This window comes from Maylandia zebra, linkage group LG5 (genome assembly GCF_041146795.1).
Source record: "Maylandia zebra isolate NMK-2024a linkage group LG5, Mzebra_GT3a, whole genome shotgun sequence".
Classification (NCBI taxonomy): Eukaryota; Metazoa; Chordata; class Actinopteri; order Cichliformes; family Cichlidae; genus Maylandia; species Maylandia zebra.
In genome coordinates, this window is record NC_135171.1 from 17,436,610 (window position 1) to 17,453,758 (window position 17,149).

General features: G+C 41.1%; 1 protein-coding gene across 1 annotated transcript in view; it reads left to right on the top strand.

Moving 5' to 3' along the window:
• The window catches only part of LOC101467054 (histone deacetylase 7), a 43,466-nt gene that overhangs the window by 12,390 nt on the left and 13,927 nt on the right, over window positions 1-17,149 (top strand). The window contains exons 2-15 of the mRNA XM_004545144.4: window positions 7,951-8,135; window positions 8,719-8,806; window positions 9,251-9,365; window positions 9,494-9,564; window positions 10,459-10,572; window positions 10,783-10,880; window positions 11,330-11,428; window positions 11,895-12,048; window positions 13,314-13,540; window positions 13,748-13,954; window positions 14,470-14,668; window positions 14,816-14,949; window positions 15,040-15,160; window positions 15,260-15,309. Coding sequence (XP_004545201.1) covers window positions 7,951-8,135; window positions 8,719-8,806; window positions 9,251-9,365; window positions 9,494-9,564; window positions 10,459-10,572; window positions 10,783-10,880; window positions 11,330-11,428; window positions 11,895-12,048; window positions 13,314-13,540; window positions 13,748-13,954; window positions 14,470-14,668; window positions 14,816-14,949; window positions 15,040-15,160; window positions 15,260-15,309 — 1,862 coding nt within the window. The remainder of the gene's footprint in view (window positions 1-7,950; window positions 8,136-8,718; window positions 8,807-9,250; window positions 9,366-9,493; window positions 9,565-10,458; window positions 10,573-10,782; window positions 10,881-11,329; window positions 11,429-11,894; window positions 12,049-13,313; window positions 13,541-13,747; window positions 13,955-14,469; window positions 14,669-14,815; window positions 14,950-15,039; window positions 15,161-15,259; window positions 15,310-17,149) is intronic.

The following is a 17,149-nucleotide window of genomic DNA, read 5'->3' on the forward strand; positions in this document are numbered from 1 at the left end:
TGTGGCAGCACATGGGTTAGTCACTATGACTAGGCCTTCTATGGCAGAGAGAACAAAAAGAAAAGATGATTCACGCTTACAATGCTGATGTAGAAATTGTGTTACTGTCTGCCTATGGTAAACCGAGGCCTTTCACAGTCAACTTAACTTTAGCTTTTTCTCACACAGCAAACATGAACTGACAGTGACACTTTGGTCTAAGTAGCCTATCTGTGGTGGGGGCTGAAATCAGTCAGTGTTGTTTTGTTTGGTTTTGCAGCATGAAGCCCAGTTTCACTTTGCATTGGGGGTCATAGAAATAAATGGTGGTTTAAAACATACTAAATCACTGTATTTATTTATTTAACCTAGCGATTAACCAGTTGGTTTGGCTCATCTTATAGGGGACGCTAGTCGTCATAGACTTGATTCCCACAAACCCAGTGGGACATACAGTATAACAGGAACCATTGGTCTTAATGAAAGCCTGATTTGAAGAGCCCAAGATCATGTGTTTGATTATCAAAGTAGATGTGGATACATTTTCTCTTGAATTCCTAATTGGTTCATTCATGTTGAGATGATGCGATAGAGATCTATCACACAGAACAAAGGAACTGTTGTTTTCCAGTTGTTTCTTTTCTTTTCGTGAATTATACGCACTGGATAGATTATCATGGTAGTCGCCAGTTTATTTTCATTGTCAACCAGCAAATAATTTATGGTCTAAATGGGAGCTGTAGTATTGATTTTATCGAGCAGAGATCATAAACTGACCATGTAAATGTTTTATTTTCGCTTTGCATGCTGCATTGATGACTAAGTTGACCAGTTAGGGATCTTCCACCACCAGCATTATTCACGTCTTTCCAGTATATTTCGTCAGTGGTTTAAAAACAGTTGAGCAAACACTGATAGAGAACCTTTTTCTGACCCCTCTTGATTGGAAATAAACTCATACATTTATAGTAAGAGGCACAACAAAGACATATTTAGTGATAGGGTCATCATCCAGTATCCATTTTGGGTGTCTCTTTGTCCTTTGTAGGGTAGTTATGGAGGAGAATATTAACCTTTTCCCAGGACAGATAACCTTTAAAAGTCCCGAGTGTTTTCCCTGTGTGAGCTCTGACAATAGGGACAGTGTTCTGGGCTGGCCAGAGCCCCAGATCACATTTCCTGTTCCTGATTTAAAATCAGCTCAGCTGACTACTGATACACTCTGCTCCTCAAAAAAAAAACCAGTAACAGGACCATCACCCTGTTGTTTATCATGTGAACTCGTGTTTTTGTTTGTGAGAGAGAACAGGCATAAAATGAAGCGTAATAGGGAAATCAAAGTTCAATCAAAGACCGTGAGCAGCAGCAAAAAGCTAGATTGTACCAGAAGACAGTAAGCTTATTCTTACTAACTGCAGGGTGTATTTGAAACAAAGAAGCCCTTCAGTGTACATAGTCTTCTTATTAGTGTGCAATAACAGTCAGCGATACATAGTATACCACAGACACACGAGCGAATTAGAGTAGGAAGTCAATATGAGAACCTGTTTTCTCAGTCAAATCAGCCTTATGCCAGGTGCTGGCTTTTACAGGAAAAAAAAGACGTTTGCCTATATTTCTGCATGTGTGGGCGTGTAAAGGCCACGATCCGTCACATAACATCTGGTAATATCTGGATTACAGAGTAGGATGAATGTCTGTGGGTGGAGATGGGTTGTGCAGACTATTGATCTGAATCAGACTATGCTCAGATGATCAGTCACTGAAGTACTTTCTTTTGAAGTACGTAAAGCAAGTCAGTCGGTGCTCCCATCAGGTCAAACAGTGGTTCATGCCTTCATTTGCATGATATGTAAACATGTGTGTAGACATGTGTGTGCCAACACCTTTCAGAGCTTTAAAGCCTCATTAGGACTGAGTGAGAGGTACATCGTGCATGTGCGCATTTGTGTGTGTCCCGTGTGTGTCCTCAGGCAAATTTCGGACTCATCCCAGCCAAAAGTTATCTCTTTTTTCCCCCTCTTCCAAAAAACAATGACCTCTTGGAGGTCTTGGAAGAGAAATAATGAAACCATTTCAACAATTGTCTGTCTGTGAGACGTCGAGTTGGAGAATCACACTATGGGAGTTATATCCTCCCATTTGCAGCGAACTGCTGACCCCTCACCTTTTCCACCCCAGTTCAGCAACACATCATCACTAAGAAAAGTCTTATGTTATGGTGGAGTGTTGAAGGAACAGTCGCCAAAGCAGCACTGATGGCCATGACAGAAAGACGCGCTCACATATTTGCATCTGCTTTGTGTCCTGTTGAAGTTAAGTTAAGTTTGCCAGGGTTTAAAGAGCAAACCAAATCACAGTAAGAGGAGTTAAGCCTGTTCAGTTTCTCAATCAGTAGCTATGCCTTAGGGGTGCTTAAAAAGTGAGCACGGGCTGTTTTAAATATCTGTGTCGAGCCGCACAGCATGACAACGCTTGACAACCACACAACAATGGCATTAATCCCACCCATGATGCCAAATGGCTAATCGTCACTCCTTCTGCTGTACTACTGATTCCAGATGTTTCCACCAACTCAGTTTTGTGGGCATGTTTGAATAATTACACACATCTCATTATGAAACATATGCCAAAGACATACAGACATACATTGCAGATATTTCAACATGTTTTCCTTGGATTGAGTTATTGAATGTATAGTTGTATGGTTCCAGTTTCCTACATTTTTCATCATTTTCTATCATAGTAGGACTGAATACCCTCATCTTTGGGATTTAATTTAAATTAACTGCTGTAGCTTCTTGGAAATCTCAATGTTGACATGACAGCTAACAAAAACCAAACAACTGATCAACTAATCTAGAAATACACACAACAGCAAATTTATTTACTGCAAGCAAACTTCATTCACTAATAAATACCAATTATTGAACTTAAATCACAATAAGAGATACCTGAACTTATTTCTGTCCTATAAGACATCTATTTATTTCATATTTTGGCGTTTGTCTTGCAAAAGCTGCCAACTGTTCATACAATGAACCAATATTTTCAATCTGCTGATAATGTTTGGACATTTACTCAGAAATCACATTAAATCTATCAATAGGACTGATATAATTCAAATTAGGTTGAAGCTACTGACAGCAGGGATGCGTATTCTGGACTTTATAAATTTGTGCCGTCCAAACTTTTCTCCCCCTACATGAACTTAAAGTTTTATCAGTTATCACAGAGTTCAAGTGGGAAAACTGCACGTGGTGGGTATAATTGATAGCTGATGAAAAATAGCAGTAGCCAGAAAGAAGCATCAACATTGTGCTTAGAAATCATCACCTGTGTATTTTGACTTTTGTTGCCATGATGCCAGGTCTCTCATGGAAATGAGATTTTTAATTTCAATGAGATTTTTTTTTACCTGGATAAATAAAGGACTAATAAAATCTAGTCCGAACATTCACAATAAAATCAAAGATAAAACTAACCACAGAGATTTGTGGGTTCTGCCTTTAGCATTGAGTCGATGTTCCATGCGACAACGTCCACAGCTAATACTGTGATCACAGTTTCGCCTATCTCTAAAGGGAAAATTCTTGATATTGCCCAAGACATATGCTCATGTGACAAATCATCTTTCGGCCTAACTGAGATCCAGACGCACGAACGCCACAGATACACAGAAACATTTGTGGGCAGATGAGAATGCTATTAATACACACATAAGCACACACAGCCTCTCTCACACACACATGACACACACTCATTAAAGCAAGTGGTGCGATGCTATTAATATGTGGAGAAACCGGCACTGTCCTCAATCACATGCACTTGCTTGATTACACACAATAACACAAGTGTTAAATGACAGGTGACACTAAAAATAAACTGGCACGGTTACATATGCTGAAACTTGCTCAGAGAGCCACAGTGTTCCTTCAGCAGAAACAAATGGGCACTATTAATACACTTAATACACCAACACAAGCACTATTAGCCGTGTATGCACCCTCAACTGTCACACAAGCAGACTCTTCTTATGCAAACACAAAGACCTGCTGTGTACACTCAAAAGAAACAACTGCAAGCTATTAATATCTTAGGGTGCATAGGATGGACAAACACACACACACACACACACACACACACACACACACACACACACACACACACACACACACACACACACACAATGAACACATAAGGAGATTGATACTCCAGCTGCTCGGAAGTGGGGGACAGAATGTGTGCAGCAGCTGTGGATTCCTATGAACGTAAGGAAGAGGAAGGGAGGCAGTGGAGGGTGGAGGGATAGGTGGCAGGAGTGGGGGCTGCTAAAGGTGTCCCGCTTGGTGGAGAAGATGTCATTTTCTTTCCATTATGAGTGCACAGGCTGGCATATTTGAGGCTTCGGTGTATTCATATATATATTTTTGTTTATTTTATTCCTTTCGATGTATTTTTCCTCTGAACTTCTGCTCTTTCTGCTTTGTTGCTCTTCTAACGAAGCATAAACCTCACGCCTGCTGCTAGTGTTTATGTATATAGTAACAGTAACTAGCACTTAACATGATGTGTGACATCCAGGCTTAACTCCATCCAATACCACTGTGGAGTTCAGGCTAAACCAGCAATAAACAAAGCACATTTTAGCCACAGCGTGAATATAAATACTACTGAGCGATATCTGTAGCTCTCTTGAGCTGCAAAGAAGCCATTCAACCAAAATAGCAGTTTCTGCTTGCCTAAATGAACCAAGAGGATGTTATGGTGAAGACTAACTTTAGAAACAGGAAGTCACTGTTTCTTTGTGAGTGTGTGCCTGTGTGTGTGCGCGAGCGTGTGCTCCAGTAAATTGTATGCGTGTGTGCAGGTGCGCGTGTGTGTGTGTCAGTGCATCAGCATGTTGCTGCAGTAGGGCCCACAGAAAGAGGATGGTGGTTGTGAAACGAATATGCTATTACAGAAACCAGAAGTTTGTCCCCTGTCTATTTTTAGCAGCACAACGCTGAAAAGAGAGACAGCGAAGCACGCACACAGATCTTATCGGCATGCACTTCTCTTTATTATAAAGTGCTCCAGATTTTTGTCTTGTAATTATGCAGCTCTTGCATTGTTTTAGGATGAGAAATAAAACATTGCGACAAATGACGATGGCTAAAAACACCTTTATTCTTGCTTTTGTCATGCCAAAACAAGTGTGTGCTGTGTATGTCTCCTCTTTTAGGCTCTGTTGGTAATATGATAGAAAGCAACCACGAGTTGCTGGAACCCTTCAGGGTCAGCATAGAAGAAACCTTAACTGTTTAGGTAACTCTTTAAATGTACATTGCGGTTACTGGGGTGTTTTTTTTTTTTCGTCGAGTCAGATAATGAGTCACGCTGTAACGCTGCCTAAAGGAACAGCTTCAGTGTCAGTACAAAAAAAAACCCCACATTTGTTTGGAAATTTGGCTTTTTTAAGTTGTAAATGTTGTAAATATAATATAAATAACATTGGGGTGATGTTGAAAGTGAGTTGAAGCCAGAGATGTATGGCTGCTGCGAAATGAAAAATGTGCCACAGGTGTTTGTTTTCTGTTTAGAAGAGAGATTGGCTTCCTGATCATTTCCTCTTTCTCAGGGGAGCTCACTCGTTTGATGAGCATGTGTGTGTGTGTGTGTGTGCGCGCGCATGTGAGCGTGGGTGTGTGTACGTGTGTGCAAGTTTGTCTGAGTCTCCACCACCACCGCCGGCCCGCTCCTCCAGTGATTGTCTGATTTCCTTTGAAAACACACAGCCATTCTTCTTGTAATACATACTGTGCTGCAGCTACTGGTACTTCCTGTTGCACCTTTTGCTTTATTATTACAGTAGAAGCTTAAGAAAATAAGCCCCTTGAATTTTAACAGTGTTGCATAATGTTCTATTGCAAAAGGTATGAACCAGATGACAGTGGAGGGAGGCCCAGATATTTCTGATTGTCAGAGATGAAGTTTTGTCTGATGTGTCACAGATTACTTGAGTTAACTTGCAAGGTAGGATTCCAGTAAGGCACGGACGAGAAGCCTGTAAAAATGCAGGCTTCATTTTTTTTTCCTAGAGACCTTTTTGTCCCATCTTTATCTCTACTGCTGTCGTGGGTTTTAGCCGTGACACAAAAGCTCATCTGTGCGTTACAATACAGCAAATATTAAAACCCAAGGCTGTCCCTGTGAACAGAAAGTGTTATAGTGAGCTCAGAGTTCTGCTATCAAGCAGGGTAACAGAACTGAAACCATTTGGTTTAAACTGTAAAGTACTATATTGAACTTACTGAATATTAATTCCCACCCTGTATTTGTTTGTTTGTTTTTTCCTTTATGTGTTAATGAGCCACATAGCCTGCAGTCATAAGAGTGTGGGAGTGTTTCTTTCTTCAGAGGAATTCTGTCAACTCAAAATACTTTTCACACACATGATTATTTTCTTCTGAGTCAGGATTGCTGTGAGGAATGACAGCCAAACCACATTGTCTGGGCTGTCTGCAGATGTAGGGCTGTGGCTGAGAATGGAGGCCAGTTGAGAAGAACTGTGTAGCCTGTAGTTTTGTTTTGGGCTGGTTGGAGCTAATAACTGCAGCTGCTGTGGATTCTAATAGCCTAATTTCAACACACGCTGGAGGTTAAGACAGAGAAATCAGTGTTTCTGAATCTTTTAGGGTGCGTTATCAGTGTAGTAGATTTCATTGTGTGATCCTATTTGTTAAATTGACAACTCCTATAACAACTGAATAGCTGCAGTGAAAGAAGATCTTCTCACATTTTGTGACATGAGAGAAATTTGCTACTCCCTCTACTGTGCTTTCCACAAAAGTTACTCTAATTTAACACAATATACCAGTAAAGAAAGAAGGGAAAAAAATGTCCACTTACAGGACTTATGTGAGTAATATTGTGTAATATTTTAGGTTACAGTCATTCAGACATACGGGTTCAGTAAATTTCCTCATTCTTACATCCCTCCCATTGCTCTTTACCCTGGAGGGAGCAAGGTGTCTCCTTCCATACTGTATCTCTCTATGCTTTTGTATCAGTACCGAAACATTCCTCATCACGTTCATTGGTTTCATGTGTCAGTTGTATTGAAACGTAAGAACAGTATGAAGTTACCTGAGGCCATGCATTGTGAACGCTTTTGTTTGTAATCGCAAAATGTGAGACAAACTTCAGCTTGGTGCTTTCTCACTTGTAGCTATAATTAGCCTCCATGTGTGTTTTATCTTTTCCAGGTCATACCATCAGGCCCACATTGGGCCATGCATGCTATGGTTAAATGATTTGTGGCGAAAGTAAAATAAGACATGATATTTATGTTTTCGGTGGCCTTAAGAGTGCATAAATTGATCAAAACATTTTTGCGCCGCCCCCCACCGCACACACACACCTTTAAAAAGACATCTGTTTTTCATTAGGACACCGAGACCCGATTCAGATGTCTCGCTCGTGCTAATTTAGGCTTTTATTTCTTTCGCTTTTAGCAAAACCTGAAAGGGTGACGACAGATTCATGTGCCTGATCCAAACGACTTAACCGCACAACGTTAAAATACAACTTCCCACCCTGTTTCTTTCACTTCTTTTATGCATCTCCAACGCCAGCATATACAAGAATCTTTCATTTTTGTGCTTTCTGAATGTAATGTCCTCGGTATAAACCGGGAGGAGACACAAATTTGGAGCCATCCGCTGTTGCAAACCCCTTGTGCTTAAGGGAGCAGACAGAAGAAGCTTTAGTTTTGGATAATGAGCAGTTTACTTGAAGTGGGAAAACTTGAATGTGGTGATGATCTCTCTATGACAGGCAAAACTCAGAACAAGTGATGCAGATGAAGCAAGAAATGTTAAAGAGAAGCCTTCTGATTTTTCATCTGCTACCTACATAACAGTATCTATTTGCACAGTCAGCAACATAATATGTTTCTCTCTCTCTCTGCCTCTCTTTCTCCATCTTTAGTGGATGTGATCATCAGTAAGCAGGTTTCTTTGCCCGTTAATGGGAATCCACCCATGGACCTAAGTGTGACCCGCAGGTTGTTACATCCAGGCCCAGATTCGGCCATGCTGGCCCCCCGCCCTCCTTTCTTCATGGGATCCCTCACCGCTCAACATTGTGCCCAATTCTCCCAGCAGCACTTGCAGGTGAGGTCAAACTCAGATGTCAGTTCTCACCTAGTTGAGCTGGACAGTGACATAATGAAGCTTCAGCATGAATTGGACATAGCATGGATCAGTGCACTGGCTGAAATCAGCCAGTTTAAAACGTTACATTGAAAGTTTCTGTTTCTTCAAAATTCAGTGCATGGAAACAGAGACCAAATACCCTCATGACATTTTGCCCCTGTTCCAAAATTGCTACATCTGGCATTTATTTATCTGACTATAAGATAATGACCGCCTGCCACATCAGCCACAGAAAAAAGCAGCTGCTTTCACCGCAGACCTTTAACCAGGTACTGTGCAGGACTCCTCAGAAATGAGTAAGAAGCAGATTTAGGTTACTATAAACAAACCATTTTCTCGGCATTTAATTTGTTATTGACACTTGTCACAGATTAACTGACTGATGCAACACTTCAGTATCCTGTTTTTTTTCTTCTATTTTTGTAAGCTATCTTATTCGAGATGTGTGTATTTATGTGCTTGTCAGAGACTGACAGTTGCAGCTTTTGTCCTTTGCTTGTGTAGATTTTAAAAATGCATTTCTCTGTGTTTTTTCCGTCAGTATAACATCGAACAAAGGCAAAGAGAGATGAGTGAGGAGAAGAGAGAAGAGCTACATCAGCTGATTCAAAAGAGTAAAAACGAGCAGAGTGAGTCCTGTGTTTTCTGTTTTCTCCACACTGTCATGTGTTTTCATCAGTTCTTTAAGCGACCATAAGGTGGTTTACATGCTCTTCTTCTGAGTCATAGCACACTGTATGTTTTACTGAAAAAGAGGGGGATTTCCAGCAGTACTGTGAGGTATTCTCAGATTCCAGGGAAATTTGCACTCATATCAAACCAAAGTCAAACAAACAAGCTTGTTTTAGGAAAGCGTTTTTATTTTTACAATGTAGAGGAAATGAAGAGTGCAAAGAGGATCTTGGCTCTTACTTCTGAATTTTCTTGACTGCTTCATGGGAAGTTGTAATAGAAAACGGTTGTAATTAGACTATTTAAATACTAAATCACTATTATTTCTTATTGTCATCCACACTCTTGGACATATATCTACCTGCCCTTTGTCTGTGTATGATCTTTTTCTTTCTTGACAGGTGCTATAGCCAGTCCCCTGGTAAAGCAGAAACTTCGGGAACACATAATTATGAAGAGCCAGCCAACCCATGATAGAGTGACTCCCAACCACAGCAGTCCTGCCCCAGGATTCGGGTGAGAGACATCAATGATTTTTCATTGATACAAACACAAAACAAATGCAAACACAGCACACGCTCAGCAAAAACTTTATTGTGGTTACTTAAAATTGACACAGTCTGTTGTTTTGTTTTGGTCACAAGGCTCCGGGTTCCTGATATGTCCCCGAAGCCTCAGCCTACACCCTGTGACCAGCGCGCCTTGAGAAGAACAGGTGAGACTCCTGCGGCTGTAGCCGTGTCCGAGATTGTGGTTCTCACCCTGAGGTTAAATTTGTAGAGGTCATGTGATTTTAAATTTTAAGTCTGCTAGACTGAAATCACCTGCAATTCTAACACTTAATGTTTAAACAACCTGTCTTCATTGTCACTGACCTGTCCAAATAATGGAAAAAGTGAGGGAGAAAAGGCGTGTCCTTTGCATTGAGATGAGAGAAACTCATTTTTACATCAGCCCTGCAGCGTCAAAGAGAGGTTGAACAGCCATAAATAAAACAAACAAAAAAAAAACAATAGATACAGTGAGACACAAAGACCTGAGCGGTTATATAACTTGGTAAGGTATGTGTAAAATGAACTGCGTGAGAGTCCAGAGCAGTTCTCCATCACTGTGTGAATGAGAGCGAGCGTGGTCACGCCTTCCTCTACATTTCTCTGAGTACACGTACCATTATTTATTTGCGTTACCCTAGAACCATCAGCGCGCACACACACACACACCCTCCAGTGCTTTTGTTGGCTCTGTGACAACACAAATTTTTCTTTTATCCACTTTGAGTCAGCCACTGATTGATTACTTTATTCAGGTTTATTGGAGACTGACCAATGTATACAATGGACGTTTTGATTCTCTTGTCCAGGGCTGAGGTATTTGTTTTGTGGGGTTATGGTACAGAAATTGAGCACGTCATTATAGTGTGTGCGTTGTTGAGTCGGTGCTTTCCTGCCAGTGTAGCCGATGTATAAAGCAATGATATAGTAATGTGAGTTTGAGAACTACAAATACCTTTCTTTACTCTTGATGAGAGCTTATGTGCCCATTTCTTCACGTGTACGTGTGTGTGTGTGTGTGTGTGTGTGTGTGTGTGTGTGTGTGTGTGTGTGTGCAGTGTCTGAGCCCACACTGAAGTGGAAGTTAAAGAAACTCATCACCACAAGGCCAAACCCGCTGCAGCGAAAGATCAGTGCCCCTCCTGCAGTCAAGCACAGGACCGAAACTCTGGGTAAACTATTTACATTCACTTGGATCTCTGTCAGAGTTTTATTCTTCGGCTCTGTTAGCCGTTTCTTGTTAAAGTTTCTTTGATCTCGCCTTTCTAACCTTCCAGAAGCGCTCACCATCAGATTTCAGCACAGCTTGATCAATTTTCCATTATGGCGTAAGCAACTGATACTGATGGGCCTCATAGGTTTCTTTCCATTCTGTCGTGCAGAGTCTTCCCAGAGTGGCAGCAGCAATCCAGCATCAGGGTGCAGCTCTCCAAATGACAGCCTCCATTCAGATAATGGGTCCTTACCACTGGCTCATGAGGTAAGCCCTTTTGTATATATATAAGTACATATAGCAGGTTTTCTTGTCCTCCTTAGCATATAATGAATGCACAGTGAATCCTCAGTGAACTATTTAACCATACACAAGGTTCTCTTAAACTTTTCATTATGCATTAATTTAAACAGTACATCCAACTTCTCTCTGTTCTGAGAAGTAGAAAAATATACACTTGAAGTACTGAAATGCTTAATTCTGATCTTTTCGGTCCTCCATCTATAGCCGAATAGCCGATGTCAAAATAAATTTGTGCAGTTTTCTTTTCACTATGTTGAACATATTTATCCTTGACTTGATAGTTTTGATAGTACTGTATATATAGTACTGTATTTAACACTTTTACTACAATCAGGTTCAGGTTTAGATAAGTAGATATATTTAGAGATCAATAATATGTTAAAAATGTAACGAAAATAACCTTCCTCATTCAGTCACAGAGGCTGTTGCTGAAGGATGGTAATTTAGCTCGATTCACCGTGCCTTCCAATCCCCCTGGGATCCCCAACATCACTGCTGGACTTCCTGCACAGGTGAGCAGTGCTAGGATTTCCTCCAGAATCATTGCATACAATATTGAGGTTGTCCTGCTCCTGTTCCTGAAACTAGCACCACTTTAAAGGACACAGCTTGCATAGATAAACATTCATACTGTTGATCTATTTGTATTCAAGTGCGATATCGTTTCTGAAATAGTGCCTGCACACATGAACACTTATAGAAACTTGTGGTTTCACTTCCTTCTTGAACTGTGTGCGACTTCTATATTTTGTGAGTCTCTCTTGGTAATTTACCACCTTTTTGACTACAATAACACAGTTCAGCAGTCCATCTATGCACTGTGACAGGCTGTCAAACCCCTAAACTATCCATTAATACTTAGCTTTTCTCATTTTTAGACTACCATAAGAGGGAAATTAAATTAAATTAAATTACTAGTGATTGCTTTAGAATTTCCTGTCATCTCCTCTCGTCTTTCATTCTCTTCTCTTTCCCTAGGCTGACTTGCGAGAAGCAAGGCCATTGGCAGTATCTGGTCTCCATCAGGTTTACTTGCCTCTGGAAGAAAGCAGTCCAGCTCTTTCTCAGCGGCTACAGCCTGTGTTCATACTGGATCCACACACCAGGCTTCTGCGCCCCCAGCTTGTCTCTCGTGAGTTGTATTCCTGTTATTCCTCAATGTGCATATTGAACACACTTCCTTTGCATTGCTTACTCAATGGCAAGTCAGTGGGATGGTTGTTCACAGAGTTTATGTTTGTTTTATTTATATAATGTAAGTAAATGTATGTACATATGAATTCTAGATACAATACAACAGCAGTGCATTTTACTTTTTTGAAAAATAGCAGTCAGTAAAAATATGAAATAATGACGACGTAACACATGAATGAGTCCAGTTAAGCCTGAATATGGTGAACTTGGAAACAGAGATGAGTGGAATTTAACAAAACAACCACAGTATGACATTTGCTAAATATATATATATATTGATTGATTGTGTTATTAAAACTGGAAAGTGGGGGCTGTATAAAGAACTACATAACAGTCTGCACTTCACACTTTTTCACATTGTTTATAGTCAAACTCTTTATTAATTAATTAATTTCAACCTCTGACAGGATCTTTTGCTCTAAGCACAGAGATTTAATTACCTCTTTCCATAGTTTTTCTTTTATCCATGATTTCTGAACTGAGCCCAACAAATAAGCATTTCCTTTTCTTCTATTCCTGTAGTGAATCTCTCAGTTTCACCCTGTGAGAAATTGTGCTTCTTCTTTACTGTTATCTTAACCCAAGATTTGTTTTGTTTTTTGTTTTTAAAAAGAGCTATTGCATATGCTAATGCTGAAATAAGGCACCGACTCCGTTCATTCATGACTGATAATGGAAGAGGAAGTCGGGCTCAAAGAATGAGATATATAAAGTAGGGTAGTGTAGGCGCACAGCTCTAAAAATCTGAGTAAAAGAATATAAATAAATGTCTGCCATTCTAAGTACACATAGCTTTAGTTATGAATGGACGCTGACTTGCATCAGATCCATCCTGACTCGCTCTACTGATGCTAAAACAAGTTCAAATGACTGCATTTAAAAAGGTGTGTTTGTGAGAGGTCTCTAAGACTCTATCGAGAGAAGATCGATACCTTGTCTGTGTTGTGCTGTGTTTTTTGTTGCATCATTTTTCAAAATGGCACGAGGGCGCTCTCTGCTGTAAGTGCTGCTCTACATGCAAGCAATGCATGGCTCTCAATATTTTTCTTTTTGAGTGTTTTTAATATGAAATACAGCTGTGGAATATTTCATCCTTCTACAGTTGAGTCCAATAACAATAATCGATTTAGTTTGGATTTTTTTTTTCCTGCATTCTTGTTTTTCACCTTTTCTAAAACATTACGTTTCTTCTCTTCTCCACAGTTCCTGGTTTGAGCACCATCTCTCTGCAGCAGCACCCTCACCTGTCTACTCTGTCCAGAAGAGAAGGTCACAAACCTTTGGAACGAACACGTTCAGAACCGCCACCCTACAGCCACTCACAGTTATCTCTGCAAACCAGCCATCACCCGCACATCCAGCACTCGCTGAACCAGCAGTACCACAGGAGCGGGGTGGAGAGATTCAAGCAGAATTCACACCTGAGCAAGGTGAAAGGAGGCTCATTTCTTAAGAAGTATAATCTAGTACTAACAGATTGACTAATGACCTGCACCTGCTTGGATTTCCTTTTTCATGATCAGTCTTACTGAAATATGTCTTAAAGAGAGTCCTTATTTTAAGAATTGAAAACTGTAAAAGTTCTAGCTTACGTGAGCTGGGAAAAAAAGATAGATAATAGGCTTCCTCTGACACAGATCCCATCAGAGGACATGGACCTAGAGGAGACTGGATCGGGATCAGGTTCAGGGACAGGTTCTGTGTGCGGCTCAGAGCCCGGATCAATTTGTGAGGATGACTATCGGCGGAGACAGAGCAACGCCAGCACAGACTCTGTGTACGACACAGAGTCTACTACCTCCTCCCGGGAGAGCTTGATCGAGCCCTCCTACTCTTACAATCAGGTAAAAGTCACTCTTACATGTGCACACATAGAAATTATTCTTATTTTTTTATTGCCTACTGGCGCATGAATCAGTGAATCTCTTCTAATGACCTTAATCAGTAACATATCTTATCATGAGTGCCCCTTTCTGGTCCACTAATGATTGAGTATTAGTTAGCAGGTTAGCAGACAGTATTATGAATACCATTATCTTGCATCCGTAACATAAATGAATTCTTTCGAATGGAGCGTCTTTTTGCCATCAGGAGGCACTGTTGCCTTGCTAATACAAGCAGAAGACTTTGATTTACAGTATCACTTCAGCATTCTTGGAAGAGCTCACTTTTCTTTATCAACAGTCTGTTTTAGAGAAGGAGAAATAAACACACCAAATAATAAGTCTCTTATTTGAGTTTAGCATATTGTGTATGTGACAGGTTTCCTGCAGGGAGTCTTTACTATGTGCAGCTGCTGATAAATCCTTACATATTCTTGTCTATTGTCTGTTCTTTTTTTCACCCACTGTTCTTGCAGAGGCAGGTGATCCTTAGACCAAGTCTGCAGATAGATCCGCTGGGTGTGCCATCCTTAATTTGGCCTCACCAGCCTGTCAGTCGGTCCCGGTCCTCCCCCGCCTCCACCTCCCTGCCTCCTGCTTCACATCAACCCACCACCATACCTTCCATGTCATTATCCAACCCTGCTACAGACACCCAGCTGCGCTTCACCACAGGTGAGTGACAGTTGATCAGCAACATTAAAAGAAGCATTCCAACTACCTGATGATGTAATTTGATTACAAGATATGACGATGGTATTACAACATTATTGAAGAGGGACAATATGGTCAAATGATGTGTTTCCATGTGTGTGCATTAAGGTTTAGCATATGATGGTCAGATGCAGAAGCACCAGTGTATTTGTGGGGACAACAGCCGTCACGCTGAGCATGCAGGAAGGATCCAGAGCATCTGGTCTAGACTGCATGAAAGGGGCCTAAGGAGTCAGTGTGAGGTATGGTGCACACACATTATCCTACAGATGCATACCCCATGACCATAGCATGCAGTCTAAATGTATATATCTGTATACTTCTATTTCTAGCGCATCCGCAGTAGAAAAGCAACCCTAGAAGAGCTGCAGTCAGTCCATTCAGAAAAACACGTACTTTTATTTGGCACCAACCCGCTCAACCGCCTCAAGCTGGACAGCCGCAAACTCGCTGGTAAGATCAATAACAAACGTGAAGAACACAATGACTATAGCGCAATTGTAATAGTAATAATGATAACAATATGTTCGTGTTATACATTATCCTCTGCAGGAATCCTGTCTCAACATGTTTTTTTGATGTTACCATGTGGAGGGGTTGGGGTAGGTGTTACACACACACACCTAAGCACACAAATTAAACAAGTCATTTTGGAATCTTTTCACTTATCTAATTGCAATGCTGAGCAACAAAAGCTGCATGGGAGGTTATGCCTCATTACACAGTTAAGCTAAGAAGACTACAAATTGCAATTGCTATTGTTTTTGGTTACTTTAAAATCTAAATTATATAAATGTAGGACATTGCATACATCGTTATTGCTCATGGCATATTCATCTACAATAGAGATGTGAGAAAAAGGAAAAGGAGAAGGAAAAAGATAACATAAAGACTGCATAAAAAGACTTCCAAGTGGCTGGATGTGGGGGAAACAGAGTATCAGGATAGAGAAAAGTCAAATTTAAGAGAAAAACAATGGTAGGAGAGCAGATCAGATTAAATGGAACAATGCACTATGGGAAAAGGAACAAAGCGGAGAATGACATGGGAACATTGATTATAATGCTATAAGAACTGTTGTTAGGAGAGGAGAAGACGAAAAGCTGAAGGGGGCTGGGTGTCAGTTGATAAGAGAACTGATCTGCCTGGATTTCCGGCCCTTGGCTACTCTGGTAAAGAGGGGTGATTGGAACAAGATGGCAAAGTCTGTGATAAAAGAAATTCCTCTGATTTCATTGTTCCCCAGCAGTATCAGAATCAGAATCAGAATCAGAATACTTTATTGATCCCTGGGGGAAATTATTTTTTGTTACAGTGCTCCATTTTAAACCAACATTAAGACAAGACAGACAATACACTAACTAAGAATAGTACAATATATACATATATATACATACATACATACATAAGTCACTCATAAATAAATAGTTGGAAAAGAAACATGTGTAGCTGTAGCAGCAAACAGTGTGTTAAGTGGATGGGTTGTACAGGGAGATGGCCACAGGCAGGAATGATTTCCTGTGTCGTTCAGTGGTGCTTTTCGGTAATCTCAGTCTCTCACTGAACGTGCTCCTGTGACTGACCAGCATGTCATGGAGTGGGTGGGAGGTGTTATCCAACATTGTCTTTATCTTGGACAGCATCCGCCTCTCCGACACCACCTTGAGGGAGTCCAGCTCCATCCCCACAACATTGCTGGCCTTACGGATTAGTTTATTAAGTCTGTTGGCATCTGCTACCCTCAGCCTGCTCCCCCAGCATGCAACAGCATAGAGGATCGAACTGGCCACAACAGACTCATAGAAAATCCTCAGCATTTTCTGGCAGATGTTGAAGGACCTCAGTCGCCTCAAAAAATAGAGACGACTCTGGCCCTTCCTGTAAAGTGCTGTGGTGTTTTTAGCCCAGTCCAGTTTATTGTCAATGTGTACTCCAAGGTATTTATAGTCCTCCACAATGTCAACACTGACCCCCTGAATTGAAACAGAGGTCAAGTGTTTCCTGGTCTTCCTGAAGTCCACGATCAGTTCCTTGGTCTTTGCCACGTTGAGCTGCAGATGATTCTGCTCACACCACGTGACAAAGGAGTCGACCACAGCCCGGTACTCTGTCTCATCATCCCTGCTGATGCATCCAACCACCGCAGAGTCATCAGAAAACTTCTGAAGATGGCAGGTCTCTGTGCAGTGGCTGAAGTCTGTGGTGTAGAGGGTGAAGAGGAAGGGGGAGAGGACAGTCCCCTGTGGTGCCCCTGTGTTGCTGATCACCTTGTCAGACACACACTGTGGGAGACGTACATATTGTGGTCTTCCTGTCAGGTAATCAACAATCCAGGACACCAGAGAAGCATCCACCTGCATCGCTGCTAACTTATCACCCAGGAGGGTCGGCCTGATGGTGTTGAAAGCACTGGAAAAGTCAAAAAACATGACCCTCACAGTG